Below are 21,104 nucleotides of genomic sequence, written 5' to 3'. Positions count from 1 at the left end.
AACTCAAAACACACTGTGCACATGATTTTAACCATCAAATGTTCAAATAATAATACTGCTCATGAAAAGTTAACTTTATTAGAGTAGAGTAATATTTTTAAGCCAAAAGGCAATGATAAAGTCCTGGATTATCTTTAGTTCTTTTAAAGATCAAAGCTCACTGCCCGCTGTAGGGATTCTAAAATGTTTTGTACTCATTGAATCACAAAGCCAGTGGCGTGCACTGGTGGGGAGCCGGGGGGTTCGAGCCCCTGCCCCTTTCAGGTCCGACGCTAAAGTGCCCTTGCAGTCCAGTCTGCCACCGGTCCGCGATTTCTGCCGAGGGTAGGGGTGTGTGATATGAAGATTTTTGATCGTGGACTATAAAAATGTCTCCACGTTCTGCTTTTGAAGAAATATCGTTGTATCGTGCTACAGCGCATATTCTATCAGCTGCCGTTCTGGTGCCGCCGAATCAATATACTGTACAACGCGACATACATTAACATCAGTGTTAACTCAGCGGTAGAGTTACTATTGCACTTATTCACAATCACAAAAGTAATTTTTTTGCATCTGCTTTAAAGCCTTGTTAAAATTTCATTCGTGTGCTGTTCTGACAGGCGTTTTTCTGAGCACACCCAAAGCGTGCACACGAAAACGAAAAAGCCCGTCAAACAGTGCCTGATTACTGAACTAAGTTATGTTTTGTGCTAATACTGTCAAAACACACACGGTTTATGTATAGACTCAGTTGGTTATGTCTAAAATGAAAGTAAACAACGGATGTGTGCCTGTATATTAGATGCGTGCATGTCTTAAAGGGACAGTACTGAACATGCTGCCGACTGTAATTAAAGGGATAGTTCACTCTAAAACTTAATTTCTGTCATTATTTATTCACTCACATGTTGTCCCAAACCTATATTAATTTATTTCTTGTGCTGAACACAAAAGAAGATATTTTGAAGAATCCGGGTAACCAAACAGTTGCTGGTCCACACTGACTTTGATAGTAGGAAAAAAAATACTAGGGCAAATACCAGCAACTGTTTGGTTTTCCAGCTTCTTCAAAATAGCGTTTATGTTTAGCAGAAGAAGGAAACTCATTCAGGTTTAAACCAACTTTTGAGTGAGTAAATGAAGGTATAAAAATAAAACACTAGCCTATTTTAATTTTGGGGTGAATTATTCCTTTAATGTTAATAAAACACCAAACACAAAGAGAAAAATCATTCAATACTCTTGACTGAAAAACTTTAATATAGTTGCTTTAATAGGAATCAGTGTATTTAGTGTTTTATTTTTATATTTGTTCATAATTTTTTTTTGAATGCTCCTGCTAAATACACCTATTGTAGCCTACCTGAAAATAAAACACTATTTTATTTGTATATTATGTGTATTTGTAATGTGAATCTTTGTTCTCATTTTTTAATAACAAAGATAAAATAATGACAAAGATTTTTTTATCTTCACCCACTTTGGCCTAAATATCCGCCATACTTGTTCATATTTTGTTACCTTGAAAGGCTTTGTCTTTATAATAGGGAAATTAGTTTGGCTGTAATGCTCAAACAGCTTGCAAAATAGAAAAACCAACATGACAAAGAATCGTGATAAAATCGTGAATCGTGATAGTTCTGCCATATCGCCCACCCCTAGCCGAGGAGGAACAAACCCATACAACCATGCTTTCTCTGCATGTTTTCTCCTTTCTTAGTATCTCTTTGTCCTCACATTTGCTGGTTATCAATTTACTTGCCTCACATTTTCACATCTCTTATTTATTTGCTTTTTGTATTCCTTGTCCCGCTTCCATCTACACACAGTCCAGATAAACGTTTATGGACATCCATGTGCTCTATTTCCACCAGTGTGCCACCACCAGAAGATGTTTAAGGTGGCATTGGAATGTGTAAGCACAGGGAACCTGCTACTAGCAAATCTGCTCATGCTTACCCATAATGTTTAACTCTTTCCAGTTGCAAAAAAATTACCTTAGTGAAACAGAGCTGTAATATACTGGTTGCATTTAAGACATCTTGGGCAATTATGTTTCGTTAACCAGTTTAGGAGCAAGTTGTCCAAACGAACAGATAAAATAATGGAATTTTTATTTCCAGTGTTGGATGGTAGCAAGCAATTTATTGTTTTACCCCAATAATGTCAGTCTGCCTACAAACGAATCAAACTTGGTTTTTGAAATAAAAAGTATTTTTAAATATAGTGCAATAAATCCTCTACAGTATGTTAACAGCTTGAGTGGAAACTGCATCTTTATCCTCTTTTCCTGTGTTCTTATTATTCATATATATATTTCATTGTATTCTCCAGTGCTGGCAGTAAATATTACTGTATCTGTATTTCATTTCCCTCTTTCTGCAGCTATGGAAAGCAACGCATGTCAAGGTGTCACTTTAGATTTCTTTACTAGATCCTCCCTTAAACCTCAAACAGTGTCCACTTACAAAACGATTCACAACCAGACTAAACTAACACCTTTTATTAAAAAAAAGTTATAAATATGTTAAGGAAATCTTCCCCAACTTAATGTCATTGCTTTGGTTTAACAGTGCCCCCTTTGGTTTAAAGACCCCATGAATTGGCTTGATGACCAGTTTTCTTTTGTATGTTGCGTCTGTTTCACAGCCAGACTACAAACCACATAGCAAACCCATACTTGACAGCTTGTACCATGGATGTGACCAATGAAGGCTACTTCAAAATGAATAAGTTCTACCCATTTGCCATTTGTAATCAGTTGATGTTTTCGAAAATAAACTGATGAGCCATAATTTGGCACTTATTATTACTAGTTGAAAAAAGGTAGTATTTATAATTAAGAGGGACATTCTGGAGAGTATTTTATTGGACAAAAATGATATACACCTCTGTGGACAAGAAGATTCATAAATCTGTTTGGTCTCATAAAAGCTAACATTCTAAAAAGGACATTTTCATGGTGTCTTTAATGTTGGTTTTTGGTAACAGTTGACAAATAACAAACAGTAATATAAATAGATAATGACTGAGGTAAGTGTAGAAAAAAGGGCAAAATTAATTTGATAACCCTGTGCAGTTGAGCTCAACTTAATGAGACTTCATTCTGTCTACAGGCTTGTCAATGAGAATGAAGTCAAACAGTGGCGAGATCAAGCAGAAAAGTTCAGAAAAGGTAAGAGTGCACACTGACTTGCATAGCTGAGCCTGGGTGACCTTATGTAATGATAATGCACATGTGTTTTTTAGAGCATGTAGAGCTGATGGCTCGGCTGGAAAGGAAAGAAAGAGAGTGTGAGACCAAGACACAAGAGAAGGATGATATGATGAAGACACTCAACAAGATGAAGGACAAACTGCAGAAAGAAGGAGTGGAGTTGCGCTCTGCCAGGGAGCATGTATTAGACCTGTCCTCCCACATTAGCAACATTTCAGTGAGTTCACCATCTGTTCATTTCTAGTTTGCTGTAGTTTTATGATTTACTTTGATCTCAGAAAGTAGAACAATTGCACAATAATATTAGAACTTCTATGTTGATGTTTTTATTGTGTTGTTTAGTAAGAGATGCTTGAGGAGAAGCTGTTTTGGTTAAGCATGAGTTATATGTGATGGTTTATACATTGCAGAAACTTTGTCTAACATATTTTATGCAAATTATTTGATCTTTTTCACTTTAAGAATGGTGGAGTTCATTTACACATTCCCCCTCCGCTTCCTGGGAGCCCGATGGCTCCGCCTCCACCACCTATGATGATGGATAACTTCCCTCCTCCTCCTCCACCTATTGCTTTTTCCAGCCCACACCCACCACCTCCTCCACCTCCCCCGGGGGGTCCTCCAGCCCCACCTGGGGCCCCGCCCATCTTTTCTGGGATTCCACCTCCACCTGGATCTGCTTCCATTAGCTCCACAACCAGCCTACGCACAAAGAGCATCCCACAACCTTCACAACCACTAAAATCCTTTAACTGGTCCAAACTGGGAGAGGTGAGTCAGTTTTTATTTTAATTTATTTATTTGGTGGTACTTGCGGTATTAAAATTCCTCATAGTTAATGCAAAGTTATACTTTCTGAGATTAGGTCATTTATTTTTTTATTTTCTGAGACTAACCCTTAATTGCAGTCATCTTTCCTGATTTCCCGATTTTTAGAACAAGATCACTGGTACGATCTGGTATGAGATTGATGACAGAAGGACCTTTAAAATTCTTGACCTAAAGGACATTGAGAAGATGTTTTCAGCTTACCAGAGGCAGCAAGTATGCAAATGTGGCACACAAGAGTTACATCTCAGCTGTGCTTAAATACCAAACAAATAATTTTCGCATTCAATATTAGATATTTCTAAAATAACTTCTGCAATGATGTTCTGAAATAACAGCTGTACTGATATTCTTATTTATGTTTGTGAAATGTGTGTGTGTGGGGTGGGGGGACTGAATACACACCAACTCTAAATTGAGGTCCCCATGGGTAAACACACTTATAAATCATGCAGAATGATTATTTTAAGAATGTAAAAATGTAGAAAGTTTTCTGTGATGGGTAGGTTTAGGTGTAGGGTTGGTGTAGAATGATAGAATATATGGTTTGTACAGTATAAAAACCATTATGCTTATGGACAGTCCCCACAAGGATTGTAAACCATGTGTGTGTGTGTGTGTGTGTGTGTGTGCCTACTTAACCATATTTTGGGGACAAATATGTACCCAAAAGTGAGCAAAACCTGACAAAATCGCCAAAAACCTCAATTTGGGGACGTCCTCATTTGTAAAACTGGTATAAAAATAAAGTAAACAAAGTTTTTTTGAAATTGTAAAAATGCAGAAAGTTTTCTGTGAGGGGTAGGAGTAGGGGTGGGGTTAGGTTAAAAAATTTATAACTATCTGTATATAAAAACAATATAAGTCTATGTAATGTCCCCATTTAGATAGCTACTGTAAGTTAACGTGTCTGTGTGTGTGTGTGCGTGAGAGAGAAAGAGGGAGAGAGAGTATTTGGAACCTCGGGCATTACAGCAGTGGCTAAAGCAACTATTCTTTGCTAAATGGCTTGTAATAGATGCGTCTGTGCTTTAAGCATGAAGTAGTATGTTAGTGCATTTAGAGCAGAAATGCTGCAGATATGCTCTCAGGCCCAATGTCAACAAAAGTCAGAAAGCAAGCGATTCTGGGGCCTGTGAGAATGTTTGCTGTAGTCAGCTCTGGCTGAGTCTTCTGCTGTAGTTCTGCCGCTTGAGTTGTTAATTTCTGCATGTCTTCCAATGTTTCTTGTTTTTTTTTCTCTGCTGCTGTACCACTGACTGGCCAGGAGCTGCTCACTAACCAATCATTCAAGCAGGTGAGTGATTGGTCCAATTAAAGCTACTTTACTGCCAGAACGGGGTCAGAAATGAACGTTTCTATTAAGCAGCAATATTTGCTATGTTGTATCTGTGTTGTCTTTTATGTAAAATGCTTAAATTTGACTAATTCAATCAATCAGAATACTACAGACTCTTACCAATACAATTTTATTAACATCAACAAAAACCCATACATGCAATGGTGGAACAAAAACTGTAAAAATAAATCTAAACCTGTCATTTAGATTTATTGACACAGACTGTTAATTCTTCTCAAAGCTGAGTACATGTATTTACAAAATTACATAATCTAATAGCCTACATGAAGTATATACAGGTGCATCTCAATAAATTAGAATGTCATGGAAAAGTTCATTTATTTCGGTAATTAAACTCAAATTGTGAAACTCGTGTATTAAATAAATTCAATGCACACAGACTGAAGTAGTTTAAGTCTTTGGTTCTTTTAATTGTGATGATTTTGGCTCACATTTAACAAAAACCCACCAATTCACTATCTCAACAAATTAGAATGAATGAAAAGTGAATTGTTGGCCTTCTGGAAAGTATGTTAATTTACTGTACATGTACTCAATACTTGGTAGGGGCTCCTTTTGCTTTAATTACTGCCTCAATTCGGCGTGGCATGGAGGTGATCAGTTTGTGGCACTGCTGAGGTGGTATGGAAGCCCAGGTTTCTTTGACAGTGGCCTTCAGCTCATCTGCATTTTTTTTGGTCTCTTGTTTCTCATTTTCCTCTTGACAATACCCCATAGATTCTCTATGGGGTTCAGGTCTGGTGAGCTTGCTGGCCAGTCAAGCACACCAACACCATGGTCATTTAACCAACTTTTGGTGCTTTTGGCAGTGTGGGCAGGTGCCAAATCCTGCTAGGAAATTAAATCAGCATCTTCAAAATGCTGGTCAGCAGAATGAAGCATGAAGTGCTCCAAAATTTCTTCCACACTTTTTCCTTCCACTCAACTTTCTGTTAACATGCTTGGATACAGCACTCTGTGAACAGCCAGCTTCTTTGGCAATGAATGTTTGTGGCTTACCCTCCTTGTGAAGGGTGTCAGTGATTGTCTTCTGGACAACTGTCAGATCAGCAGTCTTCCCCATGATTGTGTAGCCTAGTGAACCAAACTGAGAGACCATTTTGAAGGCTCAGGAAACGTTTTGAATTGATTAGCTGATTGGCATGTCACCAATTTGTTGAGAGTGTGGATTGGTGGTTTTTTGTTAAATGTGAGCCAAAATCATCACAATTAAAAGAACCAATGATTTAAACTACTTCAGTCGGTGTGCATTGAATTTCTTTAATACACAAGTTTCACAATTTGAGTTGAATTACTGAAATAATTGAACTTTTTCACGACATTCTAATTTATTGAGATGCACTGTAAGCTGTAAAAAAAAAAAAAACTAATTACAGGGTTGGACTGCAATATGACAAACTCACTATTGTCAAATATTGTTCTTGATATTGTAATAATTATTTTTAATGCTGATTAATAGAATTAATAAAAATGTTTCTGTGTTTAAGGAAACTGTCCTGTTATGGCTACACAGTCATAACAAGCATGGAACCATTTGTGAATTAGTTTATTGCTTTTTACACAGCAGAATATTAAGACTTCACATTGGATATTTTAATAGCATGATAAACAGAATGGTTATTCAAACTGGGAATAAATTATATACAGAAATTTAAGCATATAAAGAATGATCACTGAAGTGTTTAATGACAGTCTAGTGCAAGTTATGCAGACTTGCAGAAACTCCTGTTACAATCACTGAAGCTGTTTACACTGCACAGTGAATCTCTGTTACTAATGTAATATCTGAACTTTTTTGTTTATGATGAGAGAATTCAAGAGAGTGGAGAATTCAGCCTCAGATTGGCCAATGCATTTACAAGCCAACAGAAATGTGTGGGATTGACTATAATGTAAAAAAACATTAAAAAAAAATCATTTTCAATTTTTGACCCCTTGTCTTGAATTTGGGGGGCATTTTTGTACAATTTGGTTGCATTTTTGCCCCAAGCCCCAGGCAATTACCAACCCTACATTCACCGTCTTATTACATGCTGTCTATTACAGCTATTTTGGCCACTGTAACCAAAGGAAATCTGAATTAATGTGACAGGTGATGGAAAAGTCTGAACTAAAATCTTAAAAGAATAGTTAATCCACACTTGAAAATTCTGTCATAGTTTTCTCACCCACATGTTGTTCTCTAGGTGACTTGTGTCTTTGACAAAACAAAATGAGATGTTAGGGAGAATGTTATATAGCTAATTTCCGTACAATTATGATGAATGGAATCTGGTACTGTCAATATCCAAAAATGACAAAGAAGCACTGTAAAAGTATGTTTGCTTATATTCAGTTATGACATATTAGGTAGGATTAGGATATAGTGATACCTTATTAGTCTTGACAGCCCCTGATCACGGTATAATTTCGATGTATGGAAAGGAGCAAGTTTGGAGCAGCATGGGGTTAAAATGACAATGGAATTTAAATTTTTGAGGGAACTGTTCCTTTAAGTATTTTAGAGATCTAGTTTTCACATCCAGCCTCATCTTGCAGTAGTATAATTATCTTTCTTCTCAAATGCCTGGAGTGAATAATTGGTGTGTTTATTTATTTATTTTTTAAATGGCTAAACTACTGTGATAGAACAGTAATTGGCTGAATAACTGTAATTATCACTAATGTGTCTACTTACTGAATTAATTACTGAACATTAATACACAGATGACTAAAATGTAGATGAGGCATGTTGTGGAAAGTAACGACCTTTCACCTGTCCCGCATTCTTCATGTTACTGCTCAGAGAGAGCTGCAGGGGTGTGTAAGAAGTGTGCTTTCTTTGGACCAATGTGGAGTTACATGACCCATGTAACCTCATCGAACATTCACAGCACAGGAAACGGTCCGGACCTATAAATAGACGACTGTTCTCGGTGAAACAGTCAAGCTTCTTTTAAGCATCTTTGGTGTTTCAGCTGCATGATTATTTTTGACACGCTGTTCTGAATACTGGCCTTTTGAGAGACATATAGAAAGTTAGGAATATTTTGTATGTTTTATTTTTACTGATTCATTCAGATTAGAAAAACTGGTTTGAAAGACAAAAAAATAGTTCATTGTTTATTCAAAACAGCAATGAAATCATTGTCCTAAGCTTTGGTTGATTCATAAATAAAATGTCAACCTTTGCCTAAATACAAGCCAAAGCACAATCCCACATTATAAGTTACTTTTTGCTATCTGTAAATTAAAAATTGTCATTCAAAAATACTTCATAATACTCATTCATTATTGTAATTATAACGAAAACGAATCCAAACCATTTTCTCCTTTTCTGCAGAAAGAAACAGGATCAATGGATGACCTTTATCTGAGCTCACGCAAAGTCAAAGAGCTGTCTGTTATTGATGGACGGAGGGCCCAAAACTGTGTCATCCTGCTTTCCAAGTATGTACTTGTCCTGAGTCAGCATTGATGTATAAAGTCAACCTATCAGTTATTCCGGAAAACTGATGCTACGCTTCTAATGAAGCCCAAAATGTAAAAATTTGTGAAAAAATATTTTTAAAATGGTTGGCTAATTATGTAATACCTGGTCACAACTTTTTTTAGTCACATAAAAATAATCTGAATCTGAAAGGAGAGACAGATCAGGTGTTTCTACTTTCTTAATAACATGTTAAATATGCCAAAGCACAATCCCACATTATAAGTTACTTTTTGCTATCTGTAAATTAAAAATTGTCATTCAAAAATACTTCATAATACTCATTCATTATTGTAATTATAACGAAAACGAATCCAAACCATTTTCTCCTTTTCTGCAGAAAGAAACAGGATCAATGGATGACCTTTATCTGAGCTCACGCAAAGTCAAAGAGCTGTCTGTTATTGATGGACGGAGGGCCCAAAACTGTGTCATCCTGCTTTCCAAGTATGTACTTGTCCTGAGTCAGCATTGATGTATAAAGTCAACCTATCAGTTATTCCGGAAAACTGATGCTACGCTTCTAATGAAGCCCAAAATGTAAAAATTTGTGAAAAAATATTTTTTAAATGGTTGGCTAATTATGTAATACCTGGTCACAACTTTTTTTAGTCACATAAAAATAATCTGAATCTGAAAGGAGAGACAGATCAGGTGTTTCTACTTTCTTAATAACATGTTAAATATTAACATTTTACATAATTAACAAAAAACATTTCTGTCCATATAGGTTAAAAATGAGCAATGAAGAGATAAAGAGAGCCATTCTGGAGATGGATGAGAGGGAGGAGCTGGCTAAAGACATGTTAGAGCAGGTGAGGGCTATCCAATGGTTTCATCAAGAAATATATAACTACAATGTTTTTAATTAGTACTTTTATTATATACGAGTAAACACTCTCTATGGGTACATGTATTCACAGCTGCTGAAGTTTGTTCCTGAGAAAAGTGATATTGACCTTCTGGAGGAACACAAACATGAGCTTGAGCGTATGGCCCGGGCTGACCGCTTCCTGTTTGAGATGAGCAGGTACTGCGAAATAATTGAATCTTAGATTAAATGCATTTGATAAATGAGCACAATTATTTATGACTTCAGAAATAATTAAAAAATCTACTTTGGATGAGTGAAGAATAATACTATTGAAAGTTCTTGATCAGAAGATTTAATACTAAATTGCGTTAATTACACAACAGGCAACAAACCAGGATTGGCAGTCATTTACATTTCTTCAGCATATTTTACCTCCAAAGAAACAGGACTCTGCAAAAATCTGTGGTATCTAGAAATCCCAAAGTCACCATTTATCATGAGGCCAGAAACGTACTTTACGCAAGAGCATGAATGCAGCCATCTTTGACAAGCATGCATACTTGCATAAATCTACATTTTATAAAGCAACAATGCACAGAGTCATACTTGCATATCTAATAGCTAATAACCAAACAAAAGTACTTGCACTGGCTAAGCACCCACAGCTATGTCTGCATACTTTGTAAAATACGTTTTTCACAGAAGAAAATGCTGAGTAATGTAAGATAACTACTTGTAATTAATATGGTTAGAAATAATGTTAGGTTGAAGGTTTTGGTTCAAGGTCTGTATATAGTTATTTTAGTAAGTACATACAAGTAAAATAAACTTGGGGGGGGGGGTATAACTAATATGTCTTTATGTCCATTTTGGGAGGAAATGTGGCATTTTGTAAGATTCAACCCAGTGACTAAAACTGAATAATTTTGACTTTTTTTCTCTATCAGAATCGACCACTATCAACAGAGGATCCAGTCTCTTTTCTTCAAAAAGAAGTTTGCAGAGCGCCTAGCAGAAATAAAACCAAAGGTTGAAGGTTGGTAGGTTTAGAAGGAATGTTACTGGAGGTGTTTCTTTGCAAATTAACACAGGCTCATATTGAAGTGATAGAGGCCAGAAACGGCTGTATAAATGTGATTTGGAAGAAGTGGATATTAGAGCATGAGTCAGGTATGTTTGTGAGTGTGTGTGGCTTTTATACTTGAATTCATCTCCAGTTCAAATAAAGAACAGAGTTTCCACGGAGGCTGTTTTGGAAAGCTGGCACATGTTGAGAGGGGAGAGTCGTTCTCATAAACGCTGCTTTTTTCTTCAGAGTTTCAAGCTTTTTTACAAGAAAGAGTCATGGCATGCATGTTCTTGCATAGTACTTCAGATAACCATAAGCCTGCCCAAATTCTGGTTAAAGACCTGTCCCTGCACATTAATGATGATCTTAGCTACCCTTTAAGGGACAGATCAACTAAAAACAAACATACAGTAGTCATCATTTGATCTACCTAATGTCATAAAAAAAGATTTCCTTTCCTCTGTGAAACACAGGAGATGCTTTGAAGATTGTTCATGCTGCTCTTTTCCATAATGTGATACATAGCCATACATTAGCTTTGTGTGAAAAACAGACTGGAATTGAAATAGCTGAAAAGATCACTAACACCTTGCATATCCTCAAATTTCTCAGTACATACACTGATCTCTAATATTGACTAATTACAAATTTACACAACCTAAGGTGAAAAACAATTACAAAGGTAAACATTAAGGGTGCTAATATGACATAGTTTCCCTAATTTGACAATGCCATGTCATGTCTACAGTTATAAGTCCAAGCACAAGGAGTAAGACGCTAAGTTGATAGCAGTGTCTAATTAAGCTTTATTGAGCAGAAAGAATGGGTGCCATCAACACAGACAAAACAAATGAAGGACTTCTCTGGCCCACCCTTGCACATTAAATCGTGTCAACAGGAAGGCATTTTAAATGTTTTAACATCGAGGCAAAGGAAGTCTAACTTTGGCTAAGACCCTTCGGGAAAACGCTTTTTGTGGGAAACTGGCAGCTGTAAAATTGTGGACAGGCATCAAAGTTGCACACTCTTTCTTGTTCCCGCTGGAGCGACTGCAGTACTGTGGCTCTATGATGGGAACTGAGGCAAAACTGGAGTTAAGACTAGTTCACCCCACTCACAAAAACAAAAAAGTGAGGATAAACATCAGTTTAGTACCAGTATTATTTAGTAATTTGGACTTTTTGGAAAACATAGGGTTTTACACTGGGCTGTGTAATTCATTTGTGTAAACTGGAACTGGGAGAAAAGATTATTTAAAAAAATAATAATTTTATTTGTTTGCTCATTCATGCTGACATTACTGTGGGTACTGATCTTGTATAGTGAATCGTGTTGATCATGAAATGATTACAATTGCCTTTTGGTCCCTCATACAGAATAATTTGGTTTCGATATGTTATCCTCTGGCAAACTTCTTTTTACCATTTTTCAGTTGATCAGAAATGAGCTTATGACTGGGCCCAGGCAGAATCTGCTGCCTTTTCCCACATTTTCTGCACATTCTGTGCAATGGAATTACGTGTGGTAAAAAACAAAGCTGAGGGTACTACACTCTTATTGGTAGCTAAAAGCACAATCAAATTAGCCAATATATATATATATATATATATATAGATATAAAAGCTTTGGTGAATTCTGCATAAATCTGCTGAGCCTGTTTATGACCTAACTTATGAATATTTAATCCAGAAATGATAAACACTTAATATTCAACAAATTCCAGTTAAGTCTGTGAAAGAAGTTCATGTTGTCCATATTACCTGATAATAAATATGTCAGTATTATATAGACATCATGGAGGCTACAGTAATATCTTTGATATCTTTTCTTCTATCTTTAGCTATTCTGTGTGCGTCTCGTGAGGTGATGAGAAGTAAGCACCTGACACAGGTTCTGGAAGTGGTTTTGGCATTCGGGAACTTCATGAACAAAGGACAGAGGGGCAACGCATATGGTTTCAAAGTGTCCAGCCTCAACAAGATCATAGACACCAAGTCAAGTATAGACAGGTCAGAGGTCAATGAAGAGGTTTTTAGCTTGTTCATCTGAATGCATATCTAATGTCACTGTTTTCAGTCAATGCATCTATTAGACTTTCCACTGCTACCATTGAGATGTTAAATGCAATTTACAGAATTGGTGTAATCAGTCAACTTTATTTATTATTAGTAAATTCTAGTTGTCACTTAAAAATGTTCACATAAGGCATTGTTTTTTTTCTTTTTTTCTTCTAATAAAATAATTGCAGTTCTGTTTCCACAAGTTTATTAGCATAAATTGCATCAGATCTCTTAAAAATTCAAAGCATCCATTCAGTGTTTAAAAAAAGGATTTGTTGATGAATGATATTGAGTTTACATTATGGTATGACAATCACTAAATGTGGTTAATAACACTGGTAAATCTGTTTTTCATTTCTTTGCTTTAAACTTGAAATAAATTAATAATTCTTTATGCATTTTCTACAGGAACATCACCATGTTGCATTACCTGATCATGATCTTTGAGAAAAATTACCCTGACATCCTAAATATTCAACAGGACTTGGCCTCTATACCAGAAGCTGCCAAAGTCAAGTGAGCCACGCACTGCATTCTGTTGAGCATAAATATAGTATGTACTATTGTTTTTGATAGGCCTAGGCTGTTTTGTATCTCAGTTGTCTTATTTTTACTCTCACAGTCTGGCTGAGCTGGAGAAGGAAGTGTTCATCATTAGGAGCGGCCTGAAAGCTCTGGAGGCGGTGAGTCATTCATCATTTATTTCTTCAACTTAAAGCGTTCTCATCAGAGGTACCCTGAAACATTACTGACATACCCCTTTATTATATATATATTTAATTTTTTTTTTAAAAAATGTTTCACTGTTGCAACACTCTTTGACAGCAGTTTGTCAGCTACTTATTTTTTCTGTTAGTAAAGAAGCTTTATACAAACAACTTTTGTGGATAATGGGTGAATATAGTTCACCCACAAATTTACTTATGTTTGGACACTTGCGATAAATATAGTTGCATTCAGTGAAACCTCCAAAATCATTGCATTATAATAAATGTTTGGCATGATAACAGTACACTTTTTGGTCTTTGTCACACTAGTCCTAAAAAACAGTGAAAAATAGGAATATAAAAGAGTATAGGAATATAAAGAATATAAAATTCAAATTTTTAAATTCTATTCAATTCTAATTTCAAAACCTTACAGTTCCTACAACTTCCTAGAAAGTTTATCAGTAAAAAACAAAAAAAACAAACAAAAAAAACACCTGTAGTCAGATTTAATTAGGAGCAACAAAAAAGGATAAATTCCGATTGAATCAAAATTGTATTGTTTACATCAGGAGTTACGATACCAGCAGAGCCGAGCATGTGACTGGGGAGACAAGTTTGTCCCAGTGGTCAGTGACTTCATCACAGTTGCTAGCTTCAGCTTCTCTGAACTTGAGGAACTACTCACTGAAGCCAAAGATAAGGTAACATCTTCACTTAATTATTCAGTCACAATAATCAATCTTACTTTTTAACCTCCATCCTTAAATACCCAACCTAATAAAGCTATTGGCACATTCATTTTCATTCCACATTCCAAAAGAAAGGTTTTATTTTAGCTAGATAAAATCGCACAATGGTTCTTTGGCAGCGAGAGAGAAAACAAGAGGCCTGGCTCAGTGCCTAGGGCTGAAAATGTTTTCTCCAATATGACCTTAGAGTTATTGTTAAGGGTAGAACAGGGTCTTTGAGTGGGTCACAGTAGAGGGTTGTAGAGTGGAGCTGGGCTTTTATAGAGAATCATGGAAGGATAGGCCCTTTCTGGAGGAGCCCAGCAGGCCTTCCCGTCCCCCCTTGTTTATCGCTTTGAGCTCTGCCAACCCTGTGCATGGGCCGGAGCCTGACATCTTAGAAGGAAGAAGGAATAGGGAGTGAGTGAGAAAGAACGAAAAAGACAGAGAAAAGAGAGGGCTTTGTGTACCCTTCCTGGCTCGGCATGATGACTTAAACATCCCGAGGAATCCCGGCAGCCGATCCTAAATTTCTCAGGGTTTTTACTCAAGGGTTTGAGGAGATTTATTTCTTTTGAAATGTGGCTTGGTCTCAACTCCACCCCCGCTGTGGTATGTCCCCAACTCTCAAATACATGAGAGAACCATTCTGAAAGCCATAGGGAATACATTTGGGATTTGTCCATGTGTGTTTGTGAGTGTGTTAGTGGGCTTTTCTGTGGTGGTGGAAAGTGTGTGTAGGGATATGTTTTGGTCACTGGGTGGACTGACAGAATCTTTATCCGAGCTCCAGTCCCCAGAACAGAACCGTCAATTTAACCCAGTCCACTGTTATCCAAATTATTTACTTAGTAAAGCCATAAAAGTTCGGAGAGACTTCACAAGTAATGGCTGACCTTGAAGCTCTGAGTTATTTGGACACAAAGGTCTTCCTGTGCTTTCCAGACAGATCTACCTCTTCCTGCTGTCCTCGATGGGTCAGAATTCCATCTCCTGTAAGTGATTCTGTAGTCTGAGGTGGGCCAAAATGAACACAAACATTATGGCTGAGAACAATGGTAGAGTATTGTCAACACTGAGATGTTGAAGAGACAGATCTCTCTGATGGCTTGTACAGTAGTTGTTGGGGCACTCACAACCTAAAGGTTGAGATTTTAATTTGAGATTTTAAGATTCTTTCCATAGTCGCAGGACTGCATATGCCCTCAAAATGGGAGATCTATGAAAATCTAAAGCTCAGTGCTGGAAAGCAGAATTATTGTTTCAGTTTCACAATAAAAAAAGAACGGTTTTGACTTCACATGGAATAGTGTCTCTTATGAGATAATTAGCTGCTCCATTGAACTGAGACAAAAAACTTGGCCAGAATCACAATGATAGAGATGCCAGTTAGAATTGAGACAAATTAGTTCCCCATGGCAAATCTACTGTGGGTGAAGACCCAGTATATACTCTCTTGGCAGACAGACCTTCAAATGGCTTTTGGAGCAAAGACCTTTGGCACCTTGGTATGCCAAACCACAGTAAAAGTGGATGCACTTTTTGCGTATGTACATTTAGTTTGCCACAAACGTTCAGCCACAGCATCTGTCTACAATTTGATTATGTAGTTCCAGCAGTCCATTTTTAAGTAGAGATCAAAACATCTTTGAAATATTTGTTCCAAAACAAAACAAAGACCCCTAATGACTACCATATCGGTTCTGAAAGATTATTGCAAGCTTACTTCCCAAGTGATGGGTTTGTGATTTCTGGGCTTTCACAGTGAACAGGATTCATATTTCTGTCCATAGGGCATATGGTCATCAAACCCGGCATGACCTATTACATTATCACTCTCCTCTCTTTCCTCTTCAATCCAGTTTTCTAAGTCTCTGAAGCATTTTGGAGAAGAGGAAGGTTGCATGCAACCGGATGAGTTTTTTGGAATATTTGACATCTTCCTGCAGTCGTTCAGCGAGGCCCGACACGACCTGGAGAACATGCAGCGACGCAAAGAGGAGGAAGAGAGGAGAATGCGCATGGAGGCCATGGTACATCTTTTCCTAAAACAGAAATGCACACAGAACACACACAGATGCTTACAGGATCCACCAATAATGTTACACTTTTGAATAATTTCACACTTGCTTGGAGGTTGTTCTGTCTTTGTGGTCTCTATTCATTAATGTATCAATTATCTGTTAACCAGAATTTACATAAATTATTCTTTTAATTTACACCTTGTGATGGACCTGCTGTCACTTCCAGTAGTTTCCATTCCTTCATCTTTGGAAAACATTTATTTTTCAGATCCTTCACGACATTGTCTCTCGATTTCTAACATCCTCAACTCAGAACCTTGTTAAAAATCTACTCATTCTTAATGCTGGGGTCCTTTTAAAGGCTGTGCAGACACTCCAACAGGCTGTCTAAACTGGATGTGTCAAAGCCAGTGTTCAAAACAAAAATTTAATTTTTGTAATGTTTACATGTAAATGTACACTCGATGCATTATCTAATAAATCATAATTATCAGGAGAAGAAAATGCACAGCTTTGTCACTTTGCCATGTACATGAAGTTAATGCATTTCAACAAACAAATTCTCACTTGTGCTGTATATCTTATGTTGAGGTTTGAGGGACCTTGAGGGAAAACATTCCATAAGTGAAGTTGACAGGTCTTGGAGTAATTTGTAGCACGACTCCAAATGCACTGGGGTCACTGTAATCACTCATGAGACCATGAATCACCTCAAAACAGCTCTGCTAGGGCCCTTCTGCATTGTGATGCTGTTATTGTAGGACATTTTCAAGATTGACCTCTATTAAATGTTTAGTTGGACTTAAAGCTACTTCAAATCATTTTTTACATTGGACAGAGGAAATAATAATATCATATGTGTTTATATAGGCTATACTAAAAAGACTATGATGCTGCTACTCTGTATTTTCATGGCTATTTTAAATGTACATCTCTGTTCATTTATCTATCCCAGCTGAAGGACCAGCGGGAGCGAGAAAGACGAGCAAAGAAAAGCACCGGAGGCAGTGTGTCAGAGGAGGTGGGGGAGTTTGATGATCTTGTATCGGCGCTTCGCTCAGGTGAAGTCTTCGACAAGGACTCTAAACTTAAACACAACCGCAAGCGCTCTGTCAACCAGCTGGCAGATTGTGGGGGTCGTGAAAGACCAGTCACCAAGGTGAACTATTGACCTCAGTGAATACAGTCAGAAGGAGTTCAGATTTTTATATTTACAGACTGACAGGGAACTCTCTTGAAATGCCATACACTGCCCTCTATTTTCTTTTTTGCTCAGACCAGTAATAACGGACAAGCTCAAAGATGGACAGGCTCACTGTAAGATCGTCTGGTTTATCCACAGATGAGAAGGATGCCCTGCAATCTCTTTCTTCTTGTTTCTGCTTGTTCCTCCTTCTTGATATGTAGTCACTCACACTGATCTCTTACTCTTGTTTATTTGTGGCGAAATGCACAACCTGAGTTTCAGTTTGGAAGAGCTGTTCAGTCTGGTGCTGCGAGGTCTCACAATAAGTCATAAGAGGTAGATATCATCTGAGTCACTTGTAGAATCCATATGGTTATCCTTCTAACCTGCAAAGGTTTTTGTCCTTTCTCTGCCGCCCATTTTCATGCTCTAATTTTAGGAGATTGAGCAATTTGGTACCTCTAATCTTCCGATCCAACTTTGCTTTTGGATTTAAAAGATGCAGCTGGTGCTTCCTAAACCTGAAAATGAAGGAAAAAAATAAAATATTGTTCAGTCCTGGATGTTGGAATTACCACACAGGCAATTATGACACTGTTGATACAGCCTTACAGGTTGGGATACCCCTTCCCCCAAGTGCCTCTATACATTAACGGCATTCCAAGGACTACCTCCTGTACGGAGATACTGATGAGAGAGAAGAGCACTTTCACAAAGACATACAAAGAATATGAAAATACGCTGAGTGTATTTAATTGCAGAAATTAAATGAACCCGTTGGATTGTTATACTTTATAATATTCTCATCTGTCATATACAACTGCACCTTTCATCCATATGACCTGAAGTAGCATTCTAGGAAAGAAGGGACCATGAAATTCTGTTTAAAAAAGCCTTTATCTATGAGCAGGTACTACCATGTGTCTTCATCACTTCTTCAGGTTAACATATTGAACCTTTGGGCCTTGATAATAATATTTAACAAAATAATGTCTTACATATTTTACTATCTAAATGTGTATAAAGAAACGCTAGGTACCCAGGTATGTAAAAAAGTTGTCTCTAGAATCGATTTGTAGAGATCCACTGAATTTTAGACTTTGTTCTCAAGGTCAACATTATGTAACCCACTTTGGTTTTCTTATTTGTTCGTTTTTTTTTTTTTTTTACCTGTATATTAAGTAGCTGTAGTCAGGACAAAGGTTGCAGATGTGCATACAATGACCTTGTAGCTGGCATGGTGTGGCAGAGAAAATGGTGTTAGAGAACACAAGAGGCCTCTGATATGGAAATAGACATATGAAGGCAATGAATGCAAACATTTGAAGGGGAAATGTAGATTCCAGTGAGATGGTGATTATGGATTGACAAAAAATGTATACCCCCTACCCCCACCCTGTAAGAATACTGTTTTCATCACAACATGCAGGTTACATTGCAGCAGTCTGAGGCCTCCTGTGTCCTCTGTCCATATGGGGTCACAGTTGGAGTTCTGTATAAGGTGATTGTGTTTATCTTTTAAGAGATAAAAGTTAAATATGGACACGCATGGTGCTATTTGTCCATTTTTGTGGGTACAGCTCTGCCCCTTCTGACCTTGCTTAAGGAACAAGAAGAGTGTCTGTGAGTGCAGGGCTTGTGGTATATCTATATTTCTTTGAGCCAGTAAGATCATTTATTAACAGTCCAAAAATACACAAGTTTTAAAACTTAGCTTACAAGTGCCATAACAATGGGCCAGTGCAGACATTCTCTCCTTTCTCACCTGTATCAGCTCATGTGTACTTATTTAGATGTTTCAAGATTGAAAGTTGTATATTTATGTTTGTGTACTTATTTTAATACCAAAAATAGTATTTGTAGTCCTATCTGTATTGTCACTTTTTCGTGACTAATGGCTTGAGATTGCTTATTACAAGTTAGTATTTTTGTACAACAGACGGTTCGTTCCAGGTTTGACCTGAAAAGAGCAGAGAGTTTTGTCTGGGACATTTAGAAAAATACAATTATTGGCCACTTAAATCTGAGCATTTGTAATTAGTTTGATTGCATTTCCTAAGGATTCCCCATAGAGGCTCTTATTAGATCGTATGGCAAAGCCCTAGTCTTGAGCTGCTTAATTGGAGATCATGTAGAATTAGGAATGTGGGTTTGCACAATTAACTGTTCTTTGTGCACCAAAATGAATATGACCCAACAGAAGAGAAGATATACACTTTGTTAGACAATTTTATAATAAAACATTCATTAAGTACTAAAAAAAATAATAATAATGCAACTTGCCTCTTGCCAAATTAAATCTGGGGCTATTTATTTTCATTTCCTTTACATCTCTGTCATTCTTGTCATGAGAAGAGTGGTACTGTTAGAAGTTACATTGTTCCACAGAACAACCTTGGTGTTCTGCCTTTTAAGCTTCACAAGAGTATTAAAATATTCAGTGTTATTATTTGTATTTGTTATGTATATCTGGTGATTGATTGTCCAAAACAGAAAGGAAAATATGTAGCTAGTTGCTTAATGCACTTTTTTGTAGGACATACTTTTTCCTGCATCACAAACCAGAGGAGCCAAAGGCTGAAAAAAAAGAAAAGAAAAAAAAAATCTAAGTGTATTTTTTTAGTTAAGGAATCAGGCCTACATAGATTAGATGTACATTTACCCACTAATCTATGTTCCATTGTTTTATAAAACTGTCTTTTCCAGCTCTTTGATTATTGTGGATTGAATATAGATAAGATATGAACTGTAGTTTGAATGGTAAAGAAAACTGATTATCTTTGGTACATTATACAAGATAAATATATAAGACTGCATCTGAAAGCACCATGCCAACTGCCTAAATTCACTTTTATATTTTAGATATTTTGAAATATGTTTTGCCTCCCACTTCTGTTTGGGACTTGATGTTTTCCCTATTGGCTCGAGTGGGGCATAGGAGTGGTTCTCTGATAATATATTGGTGTATTATTATCTGTGACAAGAAAAGCATCACACTTTGAATGTGTTCATGGAATGCTCCACCTATGATTTAGACAGGTTGTATTTGTGCCAAGTGCACCATTTTAAAGGTTGATTTGATAAGGGCCTCACATAATAGATGTATAGTTCTCAAAATATTTTGTACACCATCATAGTCATTTGAAAATAAAAAATAAAAAAAGGTGAAACTGAAGTTTGAGGAATGTGGAATGAGGATTTTTATTTTCCCCCTGTAAATTGAAGCTCTATTTATTTGGCTTAGTTATTTAGCTATATTTTGTATGTATACACAGCACTATGAAAGCATTTGAAGGGGAAATGTAGATTCCAGTGAGATGGTGATTATGGATTGACAAAAAATGTATACCCCCTACCCCCACCCTGTAAGAATACTGTTTTCATCACAACATGCAGGTTACATTGCAGCAGTCTGAGGCCTCCTGTGTCCTCTGTCCATATGGGGTCACAGTTGGAGTTCTGTATAAGGTGATTGTGTTTATCTTTTAAGAGATAAAAGTTAAATATGGACACGCATGGTGCTATTTGTCCATTTTTGTGGGTACAGCTCTGCCCCTTCTGACCTTGCTTAAGGAACAAGAAGAGTGTCTGTGAGTGCAGGGCTTGTGGTATATCTATATTTCTTTGAGCCAGTAAGATCATTTATTAACAGTCCAA

General features: G+C 36.9%; 1 protein-coding gene across 4 annotated transcripts in view; it reads left to right on the top strand.

Annotated features, from left to right (window-relative positions):
* LOC107553728 (disheveled-associated activator of morphogenesis 2-like) overlaps window positions 1–20,590 on the top strand; it is an 81,237-nt gene extending 60,647 nt beyond the window's left edge. For 3 of the 4 annotated variants that reach the window (XM_016236040.1, XM_016236041.1, XM_016236043.1), the window contains 15 exons: window positions 3,099–3,157; window positions 3,232–3,416; window positions 3,662–3,970; window positions 4,136–4,243; window positions 5,295–5,324; window positions 8,710–8,816; window positions 9,587–9,671; window positions 9,780–9,886; window positions 10,618–10,706; window positions 12,580–12,748; window positions 13,208–13,315; window positions 13,422–13,482; window positions 14,079–14,210; window positions 16,100–16,270; window positions 17,217–20,590. In XM_016236040.1, the coding sequence (XP_016091526.1) occupies window positions 3,099–3,157; window positions 3,232–3,416; window positions 3,662–3,970; window positions 4,136–4,243; window positions 5,295–5,324; window positions 8,710–8,816; window positions 9,587–9,671; window positions 9,780–9,886; window positions 10,618–10,706; window positions 12,580–12,748; window positions 13,208–13,315; window positions 13,422–13,482; window positions 14,079–14,210; window positions 16,100–16,270; window positions 17,217–17,432 (1,936 nt within the window). In that variant the 3' untranslated portion in view covers window positions 17,433–20,590. The remainder of the gene's footprint in view (window positions 1–3,098; window positions 3,158–3,231; window positions 3,417–3,661; window positions 3,971–4,135; window positions 4,244–5,294; window positions 5,325–8,709; window positions 8,817–9,586; window positions 9,672–9,779; window positions 9,887–10,617; window positions 10,707–12,579; window positions 12,749–13,207; window positions 13,316–13,421; window positions 13,483–14,078; window positions 14,211–16,099; window positions 16,271–17,216) is intronic. The other variant, XM_016236042.1, reaches the window with a different exon arrangement.
* Window positions 20,591–21,104: the final 514 nt, after the last annotated feature.

This window comes from Sinocyclocheilus grahami, unplaced genomic scaffold, assembly GCF_001515645.1.
Source record: "Sinocyclocheilus grahami isolate Dianchi unplaced genomic scaffold, SAMN03320097.WGS_v1.1 scaffold479.1, whole genome shotgun sequence".
Lineage (NCBI taxonomy): Eukaryota > Metazoa > Chordata > Actinopteri > Cypriniformes > Cyprinidae > Sinocyclocheilus > Sinocyclocheilus grahami.
This window is presented reverse-complemented; position numbering and strand designations above follow the sequence as displayed.